Source organism: Brassica napus, chromosome A6 (assembly GCF_020379485.1).
Source record: "Brassica napus cultivar Da-Ae chromosome A6, Da-Ae, whole genome shotgun sequence".
NCBI classification, from domain to species: Eukaryota; Viridiplantae; Streptophyta; class Magnoliopsida; order Brassicales; family Brassicaceae; genus Brassica; species Brassica napus.
The window spans coordinates 28,052,177-28,077,175 of NC_063439.1; the positions used below are offsets into that span (position 1 = coordinate 28,052,177).

The 24,999-nt window shown below is 34.5% G+C and overlaps 2 protein-coding genes across 3 annotated transcripts; both read right to left on the minus strand.

Moving 5' to 3' along the window:
• Positions 1-6,385: 6,385 nt before the first annotated feature.
• On the minus strand, positions 6,386-13,697 carry LOC106410209 (homeobox-DDT domain protein RLT2). Of its 2 annotated transcripts, none has more exons than XM_048781467.1 (19): positions 13,005-13,697; positions 12,776-12,904; positions 12,262-12,690; positions 12,077-12,159; positions 11,602-11,991; positions 11,426-11,515; positions 11,180-11,344; positions 10,872-11,094; positions 10,668-10,768; positions 10,487-10,573; positions 10,266-10,418; positions 10,024-10,179; positions 9,745-9,954; positions 9,028-9,648; positions 8,480-8,950; positions 7,863-8,396; positions 7,677-7,781; positions 7,367-7,606; positions 6,386-7,286 (listed from the first exon to the last, which is right to left on the minus strand). In XM_048781467.1, exons 2-19 carry the CDS (start codon positions 12,900-12,902, stop codon positions 6,546-6,548), a joined length of 4,926 nt encoding a protein of 1,641 aa, XP_048637424.1. In that variant the 5' UTR covers positions 12,903-12,904; positions 13,005-13,697; the 3' UTR covers positions 6,386-6,545. The 2 variants fall into 2 exon arrangements, with proteins under 2 accessions (XP_048637424.1, XP_048637425.1); XM_048781468.1 differs by having other exon boundaries at positions 12,776-12,924; positions 13,005-13,575.
• A 7,112-nt stretch (positions 13,698-20,809) lies between these two features.
• On the minus strand, positions 20,810-23,569 carry LOC106407163 (zinc finger protein NUTCRACKER). The gene is made up of 3 exons (XM_013847963.2): positions 23,217-23,569; positions 22,388-22,784; positions 20,810-21,900 (listed from the first exon to the last, which is right to left on the minus strand). The coding sequence occupies exons 1-3, from the start codon at positions 23,350-23,352 to the stop codon at positions 21,039-21,041; spliced, it is 1,395 nt and encodes a 464-aa protein (XP_013703417.1). The 5' UTR covers positions 23,353-23,569; the 3' UTR covers positions 20,810-21,038.
• Positions 23,570-24,999: the final 1,430 nt, after the last annotated feature.

Consider the following 24,999-nt stretch of genomic DNA (forward strand, 5'->3'; position numbering starts at 1 on the left):
TATCAAAATCTTCATATGCCATATTGCCATATATATGTGGTTGCTGACACTGACATGAGAAAACTTGTGGTTGAGAGATAGGAGAGAGAGAGATTTTTTTCCCTTCTTATAAATTTAAAGTCTAATAATACATTTTAAAATGTTTAAAAATCAATTGTATATAAATCATGATATATGATAAAAGATTTGTAACCTTTTAAAACTTTTATAATATGATGTTATGTCCATTTTCATTAATATTTTCGTTCCAAAAAATTATGAAATATTGAAATTCTATCATTTGTGTTTGACTTTATTTCCTTCCAACAACCTGTATTTAAATTTACAGTTGTTAGCTATAGGAATTGGCCACAGCAATGGATTCAGTTACAAAAAAAATAGAATTATAATGGATAAGTATAATTAATAGTTATTATATAATAAAGATTTTAATTTTTATTAATTAAATTAGTTTAGTTAGAGAAGAAATGATGGTTTATTAAAAATAAAATAAAATAAAATAGGTTTATTTTGACTTGTCTGCTGAAAACATTACCCTTGTTCTTTTCATAGCCGCTGCGACTAGCGGTTGCGGCAAAGAATAACTCTTCGACGTAGACAAGTTGAACGATTTCAAAAGTGAATTCAATCATTGTAGCTTGCTGCAGTGACTGCCGCAACTACTGAAAAAAAGAGACGCTGCTGATGCCAATAATTCCAGCTCGGACGTAGTTATTGTGTCTTGTCGCTGCTGACGTGTCCGTTGATATTAACCGATTGCTCCCGCTAACGCTGCGGCTAAGAAACGAACAGGGATAATTTATACAAGAAATATACCCAATATTCTTAGTAGTTGGAGCATAAGAGCATTATTAGTATATAGTTTCTCAATCGAAGTCTCTAATAATTATTATATTAGTATTTAAGTATGATTATTTGTGAGCATTTAAATTTAAATGTTAAAAAGAAATTCTACCATTCAGAAATTGCCAAATGACAGAAGAGCTTCAGAAAATTGTTAGTGATTCTTGAAGAAGAAGCGTTCTTCTTTTTTTCTACAATCTCTCTCGTTCTTCTTATTTTTTTAATATTAATTATGTTCAGAAACTTTCATTTTTTCTGCCACTGCGCATGATCTAAAATAATAACAACATATTATTAATATATACTGTTGGTCCAAAATCTCGACATAACTCACGAAAGTCCATAAAAAACTAAGGACCAATGCAATTCGAAGTGTGATGCTCGAAGTCCGAAAGGAAGCACAAGATCTTGGTCTCATGATCGAGCCCGATGGATCCAAGCTTAAATTCATGCAGAGCTGAAGCGTGAAGCTGAGAGATTATGAAAGCATCAGGACGAGTCAACATAATATCCGTTAGGATTTCAGATATTCGCAGCAACAAATAAATTGTTTCGAGATTTTTGTAACTGCTATAAGAATACGGGAGAGGAAAAATCGGAGCGGACATTGGAAAATGATTATGGAAGGGAGACGAGAAACGCCTCGAGACACACATCTTTACACACATATAGATAGTGAATTAACTCGTTTAACTTACGAGGAGCGATTGGAGACACACATCTTTAAATATTATTTCAGACATTCATAAGAAAAATACACATTATCATATTTTATTTTTATTAAATCTTTTATTTATAACATATTAGGCCATCGTTTCTTTCACAAAATCATTCATTTTAAATTATATATTTTCTATTACATTTTAAAATTATTTTTAATTACATTCAAAAAATATTTAATATTTTAATATTTACGTTATATTTATTTTTAAATAGATAGCAAATTAACTCATTTAATTTATAACTAAAATGACTTGAATTCAAATTTACATATTGAAGCCACTGTAATACATGAATTGAGCTAAACTTATTCATCATAAAAAAAATTGAATTCATCATGAACTGAGTAAAATGTTAATTTTACATTTAATGCTATTAAGGCATATTAGTATTTTCTATTGTTAATGGCATCGACTCTTTAAACTTGACTATAATAAAATCTTAATTACCAATACTTACTAGTTGCCAGAAAAAAGAACAATATATTTTTCTCCATTTTCTTTTACTAATTATTATTTTATTCTTATGGCTACGTAGACTCTAATTATTTTAAAATTTTAATATGTGAAAATGTCAGGTCATTATCACTCTTCACCACACGACCAGTGGCAGAGGTAGAGTGTAAAGAGGGGGGTCATCTGACCCCTAAAAATTTTGTTACAGAAAAATTTATTTGTATTTTTGATGAGAAAGCTAGTGAAAAGTTGTAAATCATTATATTGACCCCGATAACATATACTCAAAATTAACATAAAACTCATAACTTAATTTATTGACCAGTTAAACTTTTTGGCTAGCTCCGCCACTGCAGACAGACCACAGGCTTCGTTTAAATGTTTTTTTTTCAACCATATATGAAATGTTAATACTTAATATACATATGTTTATAGATGCGGTCCCTAAAAATATGCTTAAAGATATACAAAAATAGAACATTTACAACATGATGAGAAAGAAACAAAATCTTTCACAAACAATAATGGTGCAACTAAAAAGAAAAATCGTAAGTTCAAAAAAAAAAAAAGAAGAAAAATCGTATTAGTGAATAATGAAGCAAAAATATAAACACAGAAATGCTGACAAAAAATAAACAAAGAAATGAAATAATATGAACAGAAAAAAATGATATGAAAAACAAAGAGACAAAAGATGATGGAGACCAGACGTCAAAACAAGTGGGGACGTCGAAATTGACCTTTATTGAGCCACATTTGGATAATGTTCCTTTAATCTCATTTTCTTCCGGTCTCATTCAATCTAAATGTTTGATTAATTACTATTGGGATGCCAAAGAGGTTGTTGACTTGAATCAGAAGACTGCAACTGTATATCGAAATCATAGATTAGTTGGATTGACTGAAACCGAACCAAATTGCTATTGAACTGATATTTCTTTTAAGTCCTCTAAGTTCTTAAAAAATCTTTACAAGACATGTGCGTACAATAATTTGTTATAGAAATTCGTATAACATACCACAAAAATCAGTGGTGGATATCTATATATATATAATATATTTTGTTTCTATCATTAATACAAATTACCTGGAGAACATGTGTTATGGTATTATACTGTTGTATACATCGATAATCTTTGTACTGTGTAGATTAGCTTGTTAAAGATGTAATCAATAATAAATCTAGTGGAAAAAAAAAACTGGAATATCATGTAAGATAAAAATAATTTTGAGTGATATTCGAGCTTAATGAAACATCTTATTTAGTTATTGTAAAACGATGAGTGAGAAAGTGAATCCATGGTTTTTTTTTTAACTCGCTTCCGCTTTGATTCTTTGTCTGCTATATCTGGTAACTACTCTCTCTCTCCACCATCCTCTTGACCACCTCTTCCCAATCTTTCGGTCATAGAACATCATTAAATGCTTAATCAATTTGGAAAATGTCATTTAGATGTTTTGAACTCTTTGAGAAGTCCTATTAATTTGAAACATCATTTAAGACTTTTTGAGAAGTATACCAATTAAGTTTTTAAACCAAAAAAAGTAGACCAAGTTTTTGACACGAAAACATAATAGAAAAGCAAACATGAATTTCTTTTCTTACGACACATTGATGTAATAATGATGAGAATTATAGAGTACAAAAAAATTAATGCGGTTTAATAGCCCATCAAATCAAATTACATTGATGAATAGTAGTGGCGACATGAACTGTACAATTTTGGCATTTAGTTTTATGTCTATCAATAAAGTTTGATATCATTTTCTTGAGTGACATTTCACAGAAATGTATAAGTCGTCGTACGTGTGTTTCTTGAAATTCGAAAGGTAACTGTAATGGCAACCTTACTGATATTTTTATTCTCAGAATATCTCTAATGTAAAAACTCTATTTTTTTCTTTCCAAAATAGAGTAATTCAATTATGGAGTGGTGTTTTGCTCTAAACTTTCTTTGTTTTGGTGTAAAAATTGAAAAAATACTTTTTTTTTGTTGAGAAAATACTATATTTCATTTATATAGTAAATCCATTTTTCATCAAAAAAGTAAAGCACACTTAACGATCTTAAATGTGTGCTTTACTTTTTTGATGAAAAATGGATTTACTATATAAATGAAAATAAATCTTGGAAGTGTATCTAATGCTATCGAGAGATGGTGCTGACATCCAGTCACTGTTGTTATCAAACGATCTCGAAGGAGAGTCAACAAGAATCGATTCTTTGCAACATCATTTTTTTTTACTTCAGATTCACAAATAGTGGTGAGCATTGTTTTGATACTATTATTTGCCATTCAAATACTATCTGCAATTCATGGAAAATAACATTTTCGTAGACGTACTTATCAGCGGTAACGGTTGGATATTTAAAAGCATTGGGAGATGCAACAATATATGCCAGATTTGTTCAACAAATTGGTACATTCCCTGTTAATATCAAATACGTAATAACATGTCAGATAAACTAATTGTGAAATTGTCCATTTTCCGGTTCTAGTTTCTTGAACTATTCAGGTCGATTTACAACCATTTCAAATACATTGTACCCAGACAATTCCCCACATGTACTAACAATGAATATATATATATATAAACTGTAATATGTTAAGAAACTATACTGACTACTTTTCTATAAATTTTGATTTACTTAGTTTTTTTTTTTGAGCAACTTGATTTGCTTAAGTTATGATGTTATAAGTAAGTAGTTGTCCACAGGTTATCAATAAAAATGAGTTCATTTCAACTTAAAACTACTTTTGATTTTTTACAAGACAATTTTTTCCCGCTAATACACTTCTGAAGGAAACATTTATCTCATTCTTTTTTTGGCATCTCTCTTTTTTTTCTGATAAATATTTTTTTGGCATCTCTCATTCTTGTCTTTTAAATGCTTTGTAGTCATATACCAAATCTTTTACTCATTTCGTTTAAACACAAATAATAAACGACGTGCACATATTTCTTTTTTACGCAAACAAAATAGTACCATACTTGTTCTTTTCCAAAAAAAAAATCGAACAATAGGAAAAAGAAAACTTTGGAGACTTGTCTGTCAATCTTTTGAAAGACGTCCAGACTTACATATAAGACACCGTCTTAAATAAATTTGTAGAATTTTTCCTTTTGATGAAATAATGATAGAATAAAATATTAATTGAAGTTACATAATTGAAATATTTGTTTCCGTTATATGATTGAGATGATATTTTAATATAAGAAAAAATCAAGAGACTGGTGTGATATGTGGAGAAGATGGTTTTGTCTTTCTTGTATCATGAATGGCGAGCAGTTCTTTGTCTGTAAGTTCAAAGAGAGACATATGCGCGACGTCGTTCTCAATCCCACTAGCATCTCTCTCTACAGATCCAAAGTGTCTTGTCTCTTTTCTTTTTTTTTTTTTAATCAAAAATTATCTTGTCTATCTCTTTTCTTTTTTTTTTTTTAATCAAAAATTATCTTGTCTATCTCTTTTCTTTATTCTTCTTTTCTTACAACGCAACGCCATCAACATTAATGTAACAACTTAACAAACTTGCAATCACAATAACAACGAGTTAATTTGAATATTTTGTTCACCAAAAAATTGAATACACCAACAACAGTCAACAGTGTGAACCGGCCATGGTGTCTAAATTACCCACAACAAAGTGGCTGTTTGATAAATAAATAAATAAAAGGTAGACTTTGCTGTGAACCAAAAGCCAGTGCTGTGCGAAGAGTTTCAGGGGCCTAAGACAAATTTTTAAAATAAATTTATTTACAACTATAATGAAAATAATTTTGCAATATGATATATCGCTTTCACCAAATACACAAATCTAACGCTGTAAAAGATTAAGTTTATGTTATATTAGTCTACTATGTGAAATTTTTTTTTAAAAAATAAGTCTAAACCATTAGATTATAAATTTATTTTAAATTTTGGGGCCCTAAAAAAATTCATATTAATCGGGGGCCTAAGGCGAATGCCTTTTTCAATACACTGTAGGCACGCCTCTGCCAAAAGCATATGAGCTGGTTTACAGTCGCTACATATTAACTCTGCACATGACCAGACCGGATTATATATATTCCTTCGTAAAGTTTCGGCTATCCAAAATTTTTATCGAATCAAATCACGATTTGCCGGTTCTTATAGAATTGAGTATGACCAGTCTAGACATGTAACTAAGACCATCTCCAATGACTTACTTTATTTTTTTACTCTAAAACAGAATAACTCTATAATAGAATTTGAATTTATTCCAATGGTACCCTATTTTTCACTCTATATTATAGAGTAGGAAATAGAATACCATTGAAGCATTTTTTACTTTAAACTCTATTTTACAGTGAAAAATAGAGTGGAGTTAGAAATGCTCTAATAATATAACCGTAGAAGCTTATACGATGAAGAGATCAATCACACTGATGTTACATTTTCTTGAAAAAGGGTTAATGATATAAATGTTTAAACTAAGAAACCTTGTGGAAGAATACAACAAACAAAAAGACACGTCGAGTAGTTTCCTGTCTCTTAATTAGTCACTGAAAATCAGAGGAAGATGACGATGTAAGATCAGGATCTTCAAACGGAAACCTTCTCTGAGAAGCTGCTGCATCATCCATGCTTATCATCTCCGTCGCCTGCTCTCTACCACCATCAGAATCCTCCTCGTTTATGTAATCTTCATCTTCATCATCAACATTCATTTTCGTGTCCATGTCTTCTTCTTCGTACTCATCATCACTATGTAAGCTAAACTCTCCTCTACCTACTAATTTACTCGATTCCCCAAAGTCATCAACCGGAGCCATCACATCGTCATCATACTGAAACGATCTCCCCGAGCTGCTAGCTTCTCCATCATCATCAGGCGTTTCGACAACCCAATCGTGAAGAGCGGTTTTGGCATTTACATTAACTTCCTTACCCCGACGTCCTCCTCCTCCTACTCCTACTACCTCATTGGATATACCGAGTGTTCCTTTCGTCGGCCTTGTTCTCGTGCCGCTGCTGCGTCGTCCCTTCTTCCTACCCCCACGCGGTTGAGCTCTCGGCCTCAACATTGGTTCGCCATTTGAGTTTGCTGCACTTCGAGGTGGTTTACCAGAAGCCGGTGATGGTTTCTTGCCACGTTGGGAACGAGGCCGGCCACGTCCTCGTGGTGGTCGACCTCTACCTGAACCCGGCTCCGTGTCTTCTTGAGCGTATGCAACTTGCACCGGAGTAGCCTCGATGACGTCAGTTTCTTGAACGTTCCTCAGAAAACTCGTCTCCAAACCCTTAAAAGAAGAAAGTTTTTAAAACTGTATGAATAAATCATAACATAAGAATCAATATTCAGTATTTATATGTAACTTACGACAAAATCTTCAGATTCTTTGTCCTTTTGAGGATCCTTGTTTTGATCAGGTGTGTAAGCAATGGAGCTGTCGAGTTCAAAGAGTCTCAAAGCTACACCTCCCGTGGTCTTCGGTATCCACGGCACTACTTTAACATCTCTGAGAAGAGCTTCTTCTGATAAGTCCAAGAGTTCACAAGTTGTCTCAAAGTTTGAAGACAGGAAGTCTTTCTTTAGCGCCACCTCTAACATCGCCAGAACCTGAAACCAAGACGAAGGGATCAGAACTGTCCGAAAGATCAATGCACAATTTGGGTAAAACATTGAAAACCTGATGAAGTTCTTCAGGGGAACTTGATGACAACAGCTTCAGACCCCACGTTTTTCTGAGACTCTCTGTCCAATGAGTTTGAAGTCCTTCAGGGGGAAGAGAAGCCTGTGTCCATGGTAGAAGAAGTTAGAAGACGCATTAATAAAACTTATATGATGATCAAAGGAGAAGACTAGAATAACTCACTTCAACAAGTGCTAACTGAATCTTGAGTAGTCTTATCCTGAGAGGAGACAGGTTCGACCCACGTAATATAAATCCAGCGTCTCTTCTGGATATTTCACCGAGTTGAGCCACTTGGTCAGCAAAACACATCTCACTGACATCCAAACCACCACTCATCATCATCTGACCACAACCAGGGCAGCAAACATCCACTGCAAAGTGTAGTTCCGCACAGCTTCTGCAAATGTGGAACAGCGGAGTGCTCTTCTTGGCACCGTACTTAAACGCGGATAACGCACCAGGATGAACCATATTATCCCACATCCATCTCTCAAAACTCTGGAACCGTTGCAACACTCCGCTTCTGCCACCATCCCCTAGCTCTATCTTAAAAGTTGAGGAGATCTCCGCAGTATCAGTATCCAAGTCGGTACTCGTCTCCACGTTCCTCCTCACTGCTTCTTTAAAAGAAGCTTCCATCTTTAGCAACATGAAATGAAGATGTGATTCACGTACACCACGGACGTCTAGTGACTTCACCAAACAGTCAAAACCCTGAAAAAATAACCATCTATCCATCAACAAATGTTTCCACATTTTCAAGAAAAGAGTTTTTTTTTTTTTCAAATATTTACTACCTCTTCTGAATCAATGAGTCTCCATCGACCATCCTGAAGCTCAACGAATATCCTACCACAACCAGGATCGTTCCTAGAGGCGGATGCTGAAAACCGCCAATAACGGTTGCGTCTTCGATCTAGACCGAGCGGAAGTGACCTGTATACATACAGCTCTTCAGCTTTATATCCAACGTAGGCTTTTAACTCTGCACGGAGCCTTTCTCGGTCCGCTGTGTAACTCTGCTGATGATGATACTGCAAATTCTCCATTCCAGACACGTTTTCTTGCAACTGCAAGCTTGGTCCTGCTGCTACATCGATCTGTGGAAGACTCAACGGGTCCTGTGACGCTGATGGGCTTTCTTGAGTCTTCGGTGTTGGGTATGAGAGGTAATTCGCACGGATCAAAGACTCTTCTTTCCATCGTTTGTCGAGTTGTACTTCACTCCACATTTGTTTCTTTAACGCACTCGCAACTTCCAAACGTTCCTGCACGCACGCAACACTCATTATTATGGTAAAATGCTGAAGCGAATGTAAAGTTTTGAGAGTATTTTTTAGGTTACCTCAAGGGAGATTCGGATAGTGTTTCCTTCGATTGCAATACCAATCAGAGCGACAAGTGCGTTTAAACGTTCCTCGATGCTGAGACTCGAATAGTCTCCTTCTACGAGTCCTTGCACCCATTGTTCTCCAAGTTTGCTCACGTCAAAACAGTCACCATCCTCTTGATCCGGTAAGATGTCATCTATTTTCTCATCTTTTGTAGATTCCTCCGGGAGAGAGGGAGTAAGAGGGTTTGCCTCCGGTTCTGTTTCCAGTTTCCCATTTTCCAACGAGGGTTCTACACCACCGGTTAACTTTCCTATCTCCTCCAGAGCATCAGGATCTTCCTTTTTGAGGTTCAAATCAACCTCTGGCTCATCTCCTACATCGCTGTCGGAGTCTTCTTCTCTCTCAGCTTCATCAACATCTTCCACATCCGTAACACCGCTCTTGAACATGCGTATTCTCTCCCTCGCTTCAGCGAATATAGTCTCAGCATCACCTGCGTCTTTTCTATAGGAAGGACGCACACAGTACGTGGAAGGAGCCACCCTCTCGAATAGTTTTGTATCACGAGACAACGCAGCAGCAACCGAAGCTTCAGGTGTCCTGCTCGTCGTTAGATCCCTCAATCCTGATTTCTATGATCCAAAAAAATAAGAAAGAAAAATTTAAGAATGAAACCAAAGCTGGTGGTTTAAAGTAAGTTTCAAGAAAAAGAGAAAGCAATCTTTTACCTGAATCTTCTCTGCAACCTCGAGGATAGTCAAACCTTTTTCACCCTCAATAGACAGAACATGAAAGGCAGCGAATTTAACTGTGCCTGGAGTCAAACGATGCCGTGAACGTCGCGGATTCGAAAGACCCTTTTCTTGCATCTTGGCAAAAGCATTCTCGGCTGCTGCTCCTATCCTTAAGTTGAATATCACGTTCTCAGAGTTGTTGGCCTACACTTGAAAGAAAATAAAGTAAACAGAAGCCACTAAATACATTTTAAAATAGAGATTTTCTCCCACCTCGTTTTCATCGTGGACAGACATGGTTTTAATGTCTTGTTTCTTTAGTTCCGGTCCAAACCCGGCAGAGAGAGCGAGTTGCCTCAGGATCTCAGGCCAAGTAAAAACATTCAAGTTTTTTCTCCAGCTGCGTATGTCAAAACCCCACGCATATGCCTAAACATCCAAAATTTGCAGCATACAAGATTAGGATGAATACATTAAAATCGTTAAAAAGACTTCAAAATGGGGTAAACTCTTACACCCTCTACGAGATGAGGATGACCCCCACCGGGATTAGCTGCAGCGTTCTGGTTTGCTCCGACGCCGACTGAGAGTGTTCTAGCAACACCTTCAATATCTTTGATTATAGTCTTCAAAAGAACAATGTGTATCTCTCCCATGAGTCGTGGGTCCTACATGACCAAGCAATCATGTTACTGATCTAACGCAGAGACACAAGAAAGAGAGATTTAACACTTACATGGTCATGGAATGCTTGAGTAAACTCATCCAGAGTAAATGGCCAAAGGCCAAGAACATCCGCGAAATTGATTAAGAATCTCCACACCTGTATTTTTTTTTAAACCAAATCAAAATATTGGTTACTGATATAGTTATTATATTCACATATAAAATAAAAAAAACAATACGGAAAAACTCACCATAAGAAGATTAGCAATATTCTCATCAGAACCATTCCATGGTTTCACAGCAAAAGGCTTTTTCAAATTTACAGATGTTGGTGGAAATGTCACTTGCTTATCTGAAAGAATATATAATCCACAGATGGATATAAGAAAAAAGAAAATGTTCTCATAAACGACGGGAATCTAAATTGTTAAAAGTTTAATAAATTGTTAATTCACCTCTATATGCATCAAGGTTCTGTAGAGTCTCAAAGTCGAGGGCGACCATTGAAGGCAATCCTAGGGATAACGCAGCAACCTCCATGAGTTCTAAGCGTTCGTCTTCAATAAGTTCCATTGATTCCTTAGCAATCTTACGAGCCATGGCCCTCTCGTTAGCAGCTTTAAGCCTTGCAACCTCTTTCACCCTACGCATCTCTTCTTTTTGTCGCATCTTCTCAGCCTAGTTCACATTTACAAGGTTCAAATGAGAAAATAACACTTCACCTAAAAGTTCTGAAGGTACTCAAAGGTGTGCGTCACAATACCCTGATTGTTTCTTTCTTCAAGAACTTCTCTCTTCGCTGCATCTCTTTCATCTGCTCTTTGAGGTACCTCTCTTCCTCTCTCTGCCTTTCACGTAGAAGCCGTTCTTCCTCTTTACGTCTTTCACGGTCTTGCCTCTCCACTTCTTTCCTTATTTGCTCCTCTCTCTACACAAACCAACTGCCACACTGAGAAACAAATACCAACATTTAATAAAGTATGTGCTTTATCTTTAAATGGAACAATACCTTTCGTCTCAGCATATCTTGTCTCTCAAGCTCTTTTCGGATTCTCTTCTCATGAGCCTCCACTTCCCGAGCTATTCTTGCCTCTTCACTCTGTAATGAAAAACATATAACGAGAATATGAGGGTAGAAGTACCCAGCAGTCAACATTAAAAAGTCAGTCATAGATGATTGATTACCTTGCGTTTTCTCTCCAGTTGCAGGAGAACATCACCATCATCATCCTCATCATCATCATCATTACCAAGTTCCCTCTCCGACTTCACAAAAGGATCCTCGTTTCCATGTAGGGTGGGATCCACGTAGCTCTTCTGGTACGGTGAGTCGTATTCACCCAAGACGTGCCCTGGCTTCACGTGATGAGCTGAAAGGTTTAAATTCGGTATCGGTGGCGAAACTTTATAGTCATCCCGATGTCCACCAGACACTGATGAAGCCCTCATAACCACCGAAGCATCAAGTGGAACTCCATAGTGGTGCGACGCCGGAGAAGCTCTTTCGGAATGATCAGTCCTTGAAGATGGTTGCTCCGGAAGGAACTGATACTCACGAATAGTCCTCACAGATTCCTAAAATGAAAGAAATGACCAAATTATTAGTTGAGTAGGAACAAGAAAACACATGAGCAACAAGAAAAGTAAAGAAAGAACTGACTTTAACTGGCTTTACATCGGACCGGACATATAAGTTGGTCTCAAACGCCGGCCTAGTCGCTGCCTTTCGATGGGTTGGCATCTCTGCTCCACACACACGAAAAGAACATCGTTTTAGCTTTTATTCAACAACATTTTTCTATCAATAATAAGCAGTTAAAATGGTCAGAAGAAGCATATATATACCTATAGGGGTCCCAAATGCACCAGGAGGTAAAGGATCAAACTCCATTCCAAGAATGGGTCCGTCCTCTCTCAGACGCTCTCCCAACTGAGCTTCCACGTAACCGATGGCTCTAACCTCGGTAGGAGACGGTTCATTAAACCTTCTAACCACCGTTACACCACCACCGCCACCGCCTCGAGCGGTTCTTCTGGAATCAAACGAGTTAAGCTCATTTCCCGCCACCAAATCAGCGGCATTGACGGCGGCGGCCTGTTTTGATGACTCAGCCGCGGAGGAGGGTGTGGACTCTTTACGCTGGCGTTTGGTCGGAGTTGAAGACTTCCTGTCTTTAAGACGGCGGTGACAGAACCACATCTGTAACTGCCTGTCGGAGAGGTTCAGCTGAACTGAGAGATCCGCTCTAAGAGCTTCCGAAGGATACGGCTCAGCTGCAAAACCATTACAGTGAAAATTCAAAACACTGCAATAATGAAGTAAAATTAAAAAAAAATTAAAAAAAAAAAGACAAAACACCTTTGTAAGTGTTTTCAAGAACTTGAAGCTGAGCAGCTGTTTTCATTTTACGTTTACTCTTACTCTCAGTAGCAGCAGCAGCACCTTCAGGTGTTACGTTCTTGTCTGCTTCAGACCCATCTTCCATTTCTACACAGTAACCCCCAAATCTTACAAAATCGAAACCCTAGAATTACAAAAAAAGCTCATTTTGGGGGAAAAAGAAACAAAAAAAAAAATCAAAACTTACTTGAACAGAGAAGGGATCAAAACAAAAGCTGGAGAGGTGATGAAGATATGAGATTAAATCGAAAGGATTGTTCTTTCTTCTTTGAGGAGATGATGAAGAACACGAACACCGTTGGATTGTTTTTGGTTTGACGAAAAAAGAGAAGTAAAGAAGAATAATAATCAACTCAAAAAGAAAAACAAAAAACAAAACTTTTCTCTCTCTCCTTCTATTTCTCTACGGTTTCTACTAGGAATGTGATTGGGGATTTTACAAATAAAAATCGTAAACATTAAACGTTGAGCAATATCGACAAGATCATTAATAAGTCCGAGAATCATTTTCTTTTCTTTTTGTTTTAGAGGTGAAATATATATAAAAATATATTAAAAGAAATAAAAAGGAGGAGAAGAAATCACGAAGAAGAACAGCAAGCGAACGAACAACACCCACAGTGCTTGTCTGACTTTTCATTTCCACAATTTATAATCACCCCCAATTTTTCTTTTATATTGTTTTTTTTCTTCAGTAATTTTTTAAGATAAAAAAAGGGATATGATAATGAATTTGATGGATTGAAGGAAAAAAAGAAGAAGAGGGGGTTTTATAAAAAAAATTAATTAAAAGCTTGAGTGAATTGTCAGATGCTTTTTTTTTCTTTGTTGGGTTTTCGGGGAAATCGAGGGGAGTTTGATTTCAGGAATCGCGTTTTCTCTCTCTTTCAATTGTTTCTCTCTCGTTGATTTAAATAATAAAAAAAACGTTTTCTTCTTTGGACCTTTTTGTCGCTTGTGTTTGGATCTATGACTCTCCCATTGTTTCGTAAATCTCGGTTCGTAAAGCCCGTTATAGAGACCCATACAAAACTTCAAAATCATTGGGTCCAAATTAAGCCCGTTTAATATACTGACCCATATGTTTGCTTTTATTGTTAGAGCTTTAGCCTTCACCCTTCAGAGAAAAGTCTAAAACTTTAAACTTTCTCGAGTGAATATGCAAAAGAAAGATAAAAGCTAGCAGAAACGAAAAATGTACTTCTTTTTTATTGATAAATGTTCTCATGTTTGTGGTTCTTTCTCAAGTTTTAGTGTCCCGTAAGTTTAGAGTTTGATCTAGGGTATTGTTGAATTGGTTTTGTTGTGTTTGGGTGTATCTTTGTTTGGAGTTCTACACTTAATTCAGTCTCTATTGGTCATGTTGTTCTCATGGAATGCTTGATGTCTGTTTCTTCTTCCTGGAGAGTGTCCGAAGAGGTTTGATTGGCACGGCTTTGTTTTCGTGGTGTTTGGTTGAAGCTTCTATCGAGGGGTATGTGGACGTTATGAGTGTGTTGTATGCATATCCGAAGGTGGTGGACCAAGTAATGGTCTCGCTTGTCGGGTTATGAAGGCTCAAGTTCTTGGTTCTTTGGACGTTATTGATTGGTGGGCGTAGGCAGCATCAATAAGTCGTGATATAGGTGTAAGAAGTAGAGGTTATCGTGTGGCGAGCTATGCGCAACAGCGATATTTTCTTGATCATTGGCCTTTACTTGGTTCTAAAATCTATTGAGCTTTTGTTGTATAATGCTCATGTGTAAGTGCTTATCTTGTTTCGGATTTATTTTTTATGCTTTGTTTCAGTAAGTTACCCCGGTGTTAGTTTTAGTTGCCGCCTTCATGTGAGCTTTTGGTTATGGAGCTTTCTCGTTATGCCGTCAGTTTGTATATCAAAACTTATATTTCACCCTGAATGAATTTTTATCAGATGATGGAAAAAAAACTCAAATATGACCCAAAAAAGACAGATCGTTCTACTCAAATATGTTTGTAAACATGTTATTGCGCTAATAGTCTATACTCTAATTAGAGTGTCAAACATAACTAGTAGGATAAAAAAGATGTCACTAGAAAAAGCTAAAGTTTGGTCGTTGGTCCTATACTTTGTCTTGAATGGAAAATGAAAATTTAACGGCAACGAAGAATTTGACAACGAATTTATCTGCCCTACATGTTTCTTTTTGCGGTCAAATCAGAGATGCTTTGTTTGTTTTTTCAACAATCAAGAAGTTCTCATTATTTTCCTTTTCTATATTATGTTATGCATATCTTACACCTTTCTCCGAAATTATTAATTCATAAATAAATTAAATAGTGTACTAATTTGTTAATATATAGATCTTTCGAATGTTTTTGTCATATTATATGATGTTATTAATCAAGTTTCTTATCTGTGTTTCAAAAAAAAAGTGTTTCAAAAAAAAAATCAAGTTTCTTATCTTAGATTTGCAGTAAACTCAAAGTTCTTTTTATAGAAGATTTATCATCTTTATGTAGCTAACTTTGTATATATATTTTCAAGCAAAAAAAAACTTTGTATATAGATGACTGAATCTTATTTTCCTGAGAGCAAAAGGGAGATAGGAAAAAGGTGGAAAAAGCCTAAGCTAGGAATATCAAGCTTTTTTCTTTTCTTTTTCCTACCCTTTTCCTCCACTATAAAGTATAATTTTTGCCTTTGAGTTAGGGTTAGGATTTAAATAATTGAGCTTCAAAAGTCTCCACCTTTCATTGTCCCCACCACTTCTCCACTCTATCTATGCTTTTTAATTTTTGTATATCCTTGTACATGAGAAAATTAAGACCTTTCAACTCTTTAATGGAGAATATGCATGGATCTTCACTTTATCTTCTACACCGAATATGCTTATAAACCAAGTTATCTCATTGAATTCCTTTGTTCCTTGACCCAATACATACGTGGATCCCTCTTCCACCGATGGTACGTACTTAATATATTTATGTTTCTTTTTGGGGTTAAGTGACGATATTAAGACTTTATAAATCGTAAGCCTTTACATCATCTTTCTTTTTAATTAATCAACCATAGACCATCATTCTACAAAAGAAAAACTAAAGAAGGTAAAGACTGCATACTATACCTTCAATTCAATAAACCGTGATTGTCAGAGAATAAGAGACGAGAAACGGTGAAAATAAAGATGAATCTCATAGAAGTACGTCAAATATCGTTGAGGGGGGTTTTATAATGCCGAAATTTTTAAAAGCTAACAATATTAGTTAAAGTTTAACTATATATATTAAAGTATAAATAATCTAACCTATACTAAAAGTTGGATATAGTCAAAGGAGAAGGTGTCCACATAGGATCAAAAATTCAACCAATGGAAATGTTCCTTTTTACCACGTCAGACCGGCAAAAACCTATGTACTTACGAGTTTAGAGAAATGGGCTGCGACATGTATTATAAGGATTTTCGTTTAAATGAAATGGGCCTTTATTACCCAAAATAAATAAAAGCTTCTTTGTTGTAATGCAGTTAACAGTTTGAGTTAGCCCATATGGTGAAGCTTCATCGTCGAAGTAAACGTAGGGTTTTCTTCATAGTTTCATACAGATCTGGATAACACAGCTTGATCCTTTGTCTTTTCGTAACCTGTTTATTTCCGGCAAACTCTACATCTCCCCATCTTTAATCACTTCATCATTAATGGTCCTGATTCTATCACCTACGTAAAACCTTCTTATATAAACTTTATCTCTAACGGAGCAAATCTGCATCTCGAAAAAACTGATCGATTCCTTTACCAGTTTAACCTTACAACATTTTTCTCGAACATGTCTCTTTCTGCTTCTCCATTGCTCAAACTGGCGTCCATCACCCAAGCTTTAACTGTAGTTCGCCGCCTCCTCTGCTTTTGGGATTCCCACAACATTATGGGAATCGCGCTCTCTTCCTTGATGAAAAGGTAAGGACATTTTCAATCTATCACACTTATCTTATAGAAATGTCTTTAATTGATTGTTTGATTCTTGATTGAAATATATTATCTGTTTGATTTTGCAGAATTCCGTGATCCGTCCTCTCATACACGGTATTTGAGATTTTCTTCCGTCAAACCTTAGATCACTCCTTGAAAGTGTCTTCGTCCTCTGTAATTGCTGCTCCTCACACCGGCCACCGAATCTTACTTTTAGCCGAGCATTGCTACCATCAAAGCTTTCACAACCAGGTACTACGCCAGTCTCACTTTTAAAAACTGCCAAAAAAATTAAGTAATAGTTTATATCAAATGCTTCCTTGCTAAATCTTATTAAACAGATGCTTTGGTAACCATTTGTAGGGAATTTAACATCATATAAATAGATTTCTACTGTTTACAGCTTGAGAGGTGCGGCAACAGAGCTTTTTCCATGTGTACAGACAATGGTAGAGATTCAAAAGAAATAACTTGTGACATACCCAATTCAAAATGAGAGCCATACCTCTCCAAGTAAACCGACCAGGTAACTTTGACTATATTATGATTTTTAAATTTTAACATATATTGTGTCATTTAATCGCCTTATTTGATGTCTTCTCAATGGCCTTTGTGAAGATCCAGTGAGCTGGCTTCCTGTGCAGAGCTCGGATCGTCAGTGTGCTGCAGAAAAATGGATGGTCTATCTTTCTTGCACTATTTGCAGCAGTTGGACAAATCACAGACTTTGCCCTGGTTCAACAAATGTGTGACACCAAACATGTGTTATCAGATTCTGATAAGTCAGCTATAACAATATCCACCTTTGACTAACAGATCCAACTTAGCACATGGTAACATGTTGAGCTAGCTGGTGAAGATGGTGAAGACAGTGCTACGTTTGTCGTGTTTGACACAAAGATGACGTAACTCACCAAGATAGATGCAGCCTCACTGGCTCTTGAGGAGGGTTCGCTTCCACTAACACACTCCATTTATCTGACGTTTCTGTCGCTATTGTCGTTAGCAAACAAAGTCTCAAATGACACCTCACCTTCACGGTGTCTGCAATTAGTGAAGACGTGGCTATGAAGACTCATTCAAGGGTAAGCTAAGCTTTCTTCAAATAACATCCTCAACGATTGATCTGAAATAACCCATATACTAATTAGTTTCAGTTTGAAGCATCAACACAGTCCTACAAGCGGCAAGCCAGATTGACAACGAGAAAGCTACTTATGGCATCCAACCGTGAGTGAATCTTGGAAGTGTATCAAGCCATCATTCTCACCAAGTTTTCTTCTCATGCATTACAAACTCTATCCAATAAGTATTTCCCTTTGTTTCAGTTTCTCATGTTTGGTTTATAAAAATTTCTGCAACCAAGTTCATACTGAGAAAAAAAAAGTTCATACTGTGAGCGTGTTATTTTCATTTTAATTAAGGGAAGCTAGGCAGCTATTTACTTTTTTTTTTTTTTTGAAACATTTATTTATACACCTTACATAGATTTTACATATTTACAAAAACATTTCTGGTATATCTATACTTTATACACCTTACATAGATTTTATACAACAGAAAAAAACAAAATTCTCAAAACCTCACCGAGTCGTATTCTTAAAAAAAAAGTCCGTGACTTGAGCAAGAAACATACACGCCAAAGTATTTACTATTTAGCACCACTTTTTAATGGGGACTCTATATAAGTCGATTTAAAAGCTACCTCTAAGTTTATTTAATTAAGCAATTTGCAGCGTCAAACCACTCTTTAGACCGAATAACCAATGGATTTTATTGTGGCCCATTTTAGTAGTCGGGTGTACTGAGATGGCACATGCTTCAACTCAACCAAATCCTTAAACCACCATCACCTTACAATTTTTTTTTTAAAATAGCCGCATTAATTTATCTTAACAGATGTTTTAAGATTTTATTTTGTTTGAATGTAAATGATGTTTTCAAATTTATGTCCAAACTTCAATGTTGTTTACATGTCCTCCTCAATTATATCAAGAATACACCTACACCTCCCAACTTATGTCCCCACAACATTCATAACGCCGCGCTTGCGCCGATCCTCTCCCCTAATACAATACTAAAAGGTCAATATAAGCCATGGGAAGAGTGTCCATGTAGGATACGAAAATCAACCAATCAGAGAATCCGAAGTTGCCACATCATCTCATTTATTTTTTTTATACAAAATAAAAAAACAATGCGAATGAAATGATCAAACCTAGGTTAGTATGACATAAATATAGGGCAGTTACCTTACCACTAATCCATTGAAACTTTCTTGGACACATATACAAGAATCATTAAGTATGTAATCACAAACTTTTATGTACAATTACAATAATATGAATTCAACTTTCAAGACTCCGACACTCTGTTTTGTAAAAAAAAATAAGTAAGTGACTAAGCTAATATATTCTTTGAAAGTGTGAGAATATTGACAAATATGAAAAAACATAGATTTTTGTTTTCGTGACAAAGTTTAGAATTTTGTAAAAGTAAGTTTAACATATAATTTTTCTTGACAAATATGAAAAAGCATAGATTTTTGTATAATTTTGACAAAACAACTTAAAACATAGTTCTCTAATGTCTTAATAAAATATTATTTAAGGATGCAATAATTAAATATATCAATTCAATAAATTTTGTAATTTATAGACAAAACAATTACACAACAAATTTTGAAACATTTGTTTAACCTATCGATTTCTTTTCAAGAGAATCCAACTAAACAAGATAAAAAAAACAATAAGATTAACAAATATTTAATTACCATTTTATTCAATTTTGATTAAATTCAAATTGTAATAATATATCTTTTTGAAGTTACAAAAGAATAATGTTCTTTCTTTATTACACTAGCATTATATATAGATTCTATATACACAAATAAATATAATATAACAACATAAGCTTGCTTTCCCCGATTTATATGAAAACTTTTTAAGTTATCCACCAAAACAAATTAATTAACTCAATCAAATTGTTAGAATACAACAAATTAATATATAATTTTATTTTAAAATTAATTATTTAAAAAGTGTATTTTCATTAAAAATAAAATAATAAATAAGTAAAACTGATTTGATAGTAATTTTTATGACATATATATATATATATATCAATTTTGTGAAAGAAAAATAAGCTTAATATGGAAAAAAATCAATACAAAAACTCTAAAAAATTAACTAAAAAAACTAATAAAATTTAACTTTGATATCACTTGACAGCTTCTTAGACAATATTAATAAAATATTTAAGTGATAATTAGACAAATTTATTATTAATTAGCATCAGTTATTTCAAGATGTTTAAGAAATGATGGACAAAAAAATAGGATGAACATAAATGATATATGAACTATGAATAGTACTTTGTAAAGGTGACTTAGATAGCACATATGCACATCCATTTTCAGTTTTTTTTTTATGCTTAAATTCAATTTCTTCAGAGCAGTTATTCCACAAAGATATCATATGAGATATTTTTTTGATATTCAGATTTGTTTCTTGACTGTTAAGAAGATTGATAACTGTAAAAATGTCTTTTTCGAATATGATATGTCTATAACCGAGTCTCCAACATGAGAAAAGTTTGTTTAAAAAGTAAATAATTTCATTTTTCTTATATTATATAATAAATTTATATTATTTACTGATAATAAAAATATAGTTATTCATCTATCACAAATATCTATGCAAATATGTGAATCAAGTACAACAATCAAACAACATAATGATTTTCATAAAGGAAATTTAAAAAATATATTTATGTTATGTAATCTTATTTTATATTATTTAAATAATATAATATAATATTATACATTATTTTTTTAGAATTGAGAAATACATATAATATCTTATCCGCGCGTAGCGCGGTTAAAAAAATCTAGTAAATATTAAAAAGTAAGTTGCAACTTATTATAGATATAGTCCATTGTGATGTTTTATTATAATTATATTTTATAAATAATTTTAATACCAATCGAGATATAGTCCAAAAAATTCTGAATGTCTAGTGTCCTATATCCAAAAGACCATTTCTTGGAAGCTTACGATGAATATATACATATACATTACTACAGTATTTATTTTGATCTCTTGAAAATAATATCACAAATGTGATCACATTTTCATAAACTTTGTTTTTTTTAAAAAAAAAATTTTTCATAAACTTACTATAAGAAAACAACGTCCACTACTATTAGTGTTCGAAGAAAATGGTGGAAATTACACAAGATTCCTTGTCCTTTTCGTTATTTATCCATAACCCCATAAACTTTTAGTAAAACGTTTCAAATCCATCCATTGATAGACGATGGTTGGCACAACGTTTGTACACCGACCCCAAGGAAATCTCGAGTTTGCCCTCCTCCACCACCTTCTCCTCCACCATCAACTTTTCTACGTTTCCAGGGGTAATTCTGTAGTTCATCCATTGCAGACGCAACCGTAACGTCGTTTCTAACGTTCTCAGTCTCCTGATCATGACTATTACTCACTACTCCAATGTTGTTGTTACTTCCGAACAAAGCAAAGAACTTTTCACCGTCATCATAACTAGTTGTGGTTTGGTCAGAGGATTTTAGCGGGAAACTTTTGAGAAACGCCGACGGGTTAGTGCTCGTTGCCGTCGTCGAATTGGCGCCAATTTCAGCCGCTTTTTGTAGCAACGCAGTGGCGGACATGTTCACGTTTGCGTTTGGGCTTTGTGTTTGGTCACTGCTGAACAAAGAAGGGACAGAGAGAGTAGCAGTAGTGGTCGAGCTGGCGTTTGCGGTTTGTGTAATGTGGTCATTGTGATTATTATTATTAATGCACCCGGACGCAGCCTTAGCGTTTGCGAAAACCCACTCGTAGTCTTGCGGTTGCGTTTGAGACGTTGGGGCGATGTCTTGGCCCATCCATAGGGAGAGGGAGGAAGAGGATGACGGAGGTGGCGGTAGAAAATGGTGATGGTGGTTTTGATTTGTTGGTGGTTGCGGTACAAATGGTTGAAGCGGTGGGTTGAGTGTTCCCATGAGATATTGATAGTTCAGATTCATTCCAACGGTTCCAGCCGCGGATAAACCGTTAAGATGAGATGCTGCGTTTATTTTGGCGGTTTCTTCAGCTAAGGCATCGCAAAATGCTCTATGGGTGATGAAGCTGTCTCGCCTGTTTGAGCCAAAAATCACCATAAGGTCTTAATCACGATTTGAATTTATGGAAGTGCTCAAAATTAATTAGCCCATATTAGAAAAACAAATAATTCCCATTTTAATTTGTGGAGCAGACATAATTAGAGAAATTACTGATATAAAAAAAATATAAGTTTGGCAATATGTTAAATTGTGCAAATTAAGTTTTTTTAAAAAGAAGCTAAAGATGGTGTTATTTGCTCCCTTTTTGTCACAATCATCACACAGTAAAAACATTTCCCAAGCAAGAAACTTTACTCTACTTCAAGAAGACAAACAAAACACATAGAAAATGACAAAACTTAGTTATAAACCTGAAATACTGTATCAACCTATATATATTCACAAAAGAAAAGATGTAGACACTCTAAAGCTATATATATGATTAATACAAACGACAACGCAGTATATATCTACATATTTATAAATTTAAATAAGTATGTACGTAATATATATATATGTACCTGGAGAAAATGGTGCCACAGTCGCAACGGTACTCTCTAGTACCACAAGTTTTCGAATGAGCTTTATAATCAGAATGAACAGCGTATCTCTTGGCACATTTCTCGCACGTCCACTTCTTTTCGCCGTGTTTCCTACAGAAATGTTTTTTGATACCGGTGAGATCGCCCAGAGCTCTAGCGGGGTCATGGTGGACACAAGTATTTTCCGGGCAAACATAGACACGTTTCCTCACTTCTTTGCTTGTCCTCTGCTTTAGCTTCCATGGAAGATTGTGTCCTCGACGATGAAGCTGTAAGTTCTGGTCTCTTTGGAAACCTTTACCACAGACCTCGCATAGGAACCGATTCGTAGCCATCAAGGTCTTGGGAGATAAAGCTATGACTTCAGCTTCCGGATCTATGTAGATCATTAAGATTTTTTTTGGTTTCCATTAGGTCAAATCGGAAACACAAAATATATGTTTGGATCGGATCATGTGTTTTAGTCAAATTTGTAATATTCCTTTTTGTGCTTTTCTTAGTGGGGTACTAATAAAGGGATTGTACATACATATTCTATTGGAACTCAGTACAATTTCTATGAAAATAACTCTACAGATCATAGAAAATTTAATTTAAATATACAAAGTCTCGTCTTCTAAACAGTAAATTAGCATCCAAATATCCAGTGATCAAATATATAACTCATGCAGCCAAATTTTTTTATTAGATCAGGGTCAATAACAAAACAGCCAAATGAAATTAACTAATAGGGGGGAAACCTTAAAAAGATTCTAGGGTTTTCTTTATAAGTGATGATCAAGCTTATAGATTTAATATACAGAATTACCAGGATTTCCAGGGAGATTTCTCTTCTTCTTAACAACAGGAGGATTGATGAGAGATTCATCGTGATCCAGAGTTGATGAGCTCGGAGCAAATGCTGCAGATCCGCTAGAAACAGTCTTAAGAACTTCACCTGTCATGTCTTCTTCTGGGTACTTGACTTATTGTAAGTGAGATTAAAAAGTAAGTTTTTGTATATAGCTGAGAGAGAGAGAGAGAGAGAGAGAGAGAGAGAGAGAGAGAGAGAGAGAGAGAGAGAGAGAGAGAGAGAGAGAGAGGAGAAGGTTAAGAAATCTGCAAGTTAACTATGAATGAGAAGAAAACAAAGACAAAGATATATTGGGTTCTCCACTTGTATATCTGTCTTTTGTCTTAACCTATACCACTGTATATATATCAGCTCGTATATATAAGTGTGTGGTTATATTATATGACCACCTTGATCTGTTAAACTGTGCATCCATTTTATTAAAATAAAAGGTAATTGTTATTTCCTTTTTCTTTATCTAACAATTTTAAGAGGGTATGAAGTGGATGGCGGTGGAAAAATCATAAACTGAAAGTGATAGCATCAGAGCCAAAAAAAAATTTTAAATACAAAAGATGTAAGATAAAAAATAACATGCCGCGAATATATTAAAGGCTCTATATATTGGAAAGAGTTCCTAAAATGAGTTTCTAATCAATATATATATACTATAATTATTTTCTTACCAAAAAAAAAATATACTATAATAATTTAAGATACTTAAATTATTAATCAAATTTCACTTGTGAAATGGAGTATTACTCGAGAGAACACACATATTTTAATATTTTTTCACAAGTTTTCAAATACAAATTTTCTTTTATTCTCATTTTCATATTAAGTTAAGATATCATATGTAGAATTCTCAAAAAAAAAAAACTCGAATATGTAAGTTCCTTGATTCTCTTGTGATTTATATTCGTTATTTTCGTTTAATTATTCACACATCCTAATCAAACGATAGTAATCCGATTAAAAAAAATGAATTTGGGATAAAGCGTAAATCCGTTGCTCCTGGATTCTCTTGCTAAGAACTAAGTTACCATTTACTTAGCCAAACAAAAATAAAGCTATGTTTTAGACTTATGTAGAAAATATGGAGTCGAACTAACCGCTGATATTGTTCTCTTTGGAAGATTAATTGAACCTTGGTCTAGATACCTTCAGATTAAAAAAAGAAGTTATACATCCTCATTTATATATGTAGTTTTTTGTTTGACCAATCATATATGTGTAGTTGTTATTGTAATCAACAGAATATATTTAACAGGTCTTCCTGGATATGGAAAGTTATGAACCAATTATTCTAAATAAATAAAAAATTAGATATTTGATGCTGTAGGATGCATAAAAATGTAACTAACAGGTTGTAAAAAAAATGTAACCATTAGAAACGAATATCCTTTTAAATATTTGAATTTTGCTGTGGTGGTGCGTTATATGACACATAGAAAGTTAAGATTTCTGCCTTTTCTATTTGGAATGATGATCCCATTATTTTGTGTTGCCCTTTCTTCTCCATTTTCTGTGTGTTTTGCACTATATTAATTACTTACTTTTGTTCCCACATGGTCATGGTACTTTGTGTCAATTTTCATTACTTAATATCTGATTTCATGTTTTCATTTCGAACAACTAAATAATAGATAGGTTATATTTATGTTTTCATTTTCGAAGAACTAAATAATAAGTAACTTAACCTTGTGTTGGCAAAAAAAAACTTAACCTTTTAGCTTTTGTGTGATATAATGTTTAAATT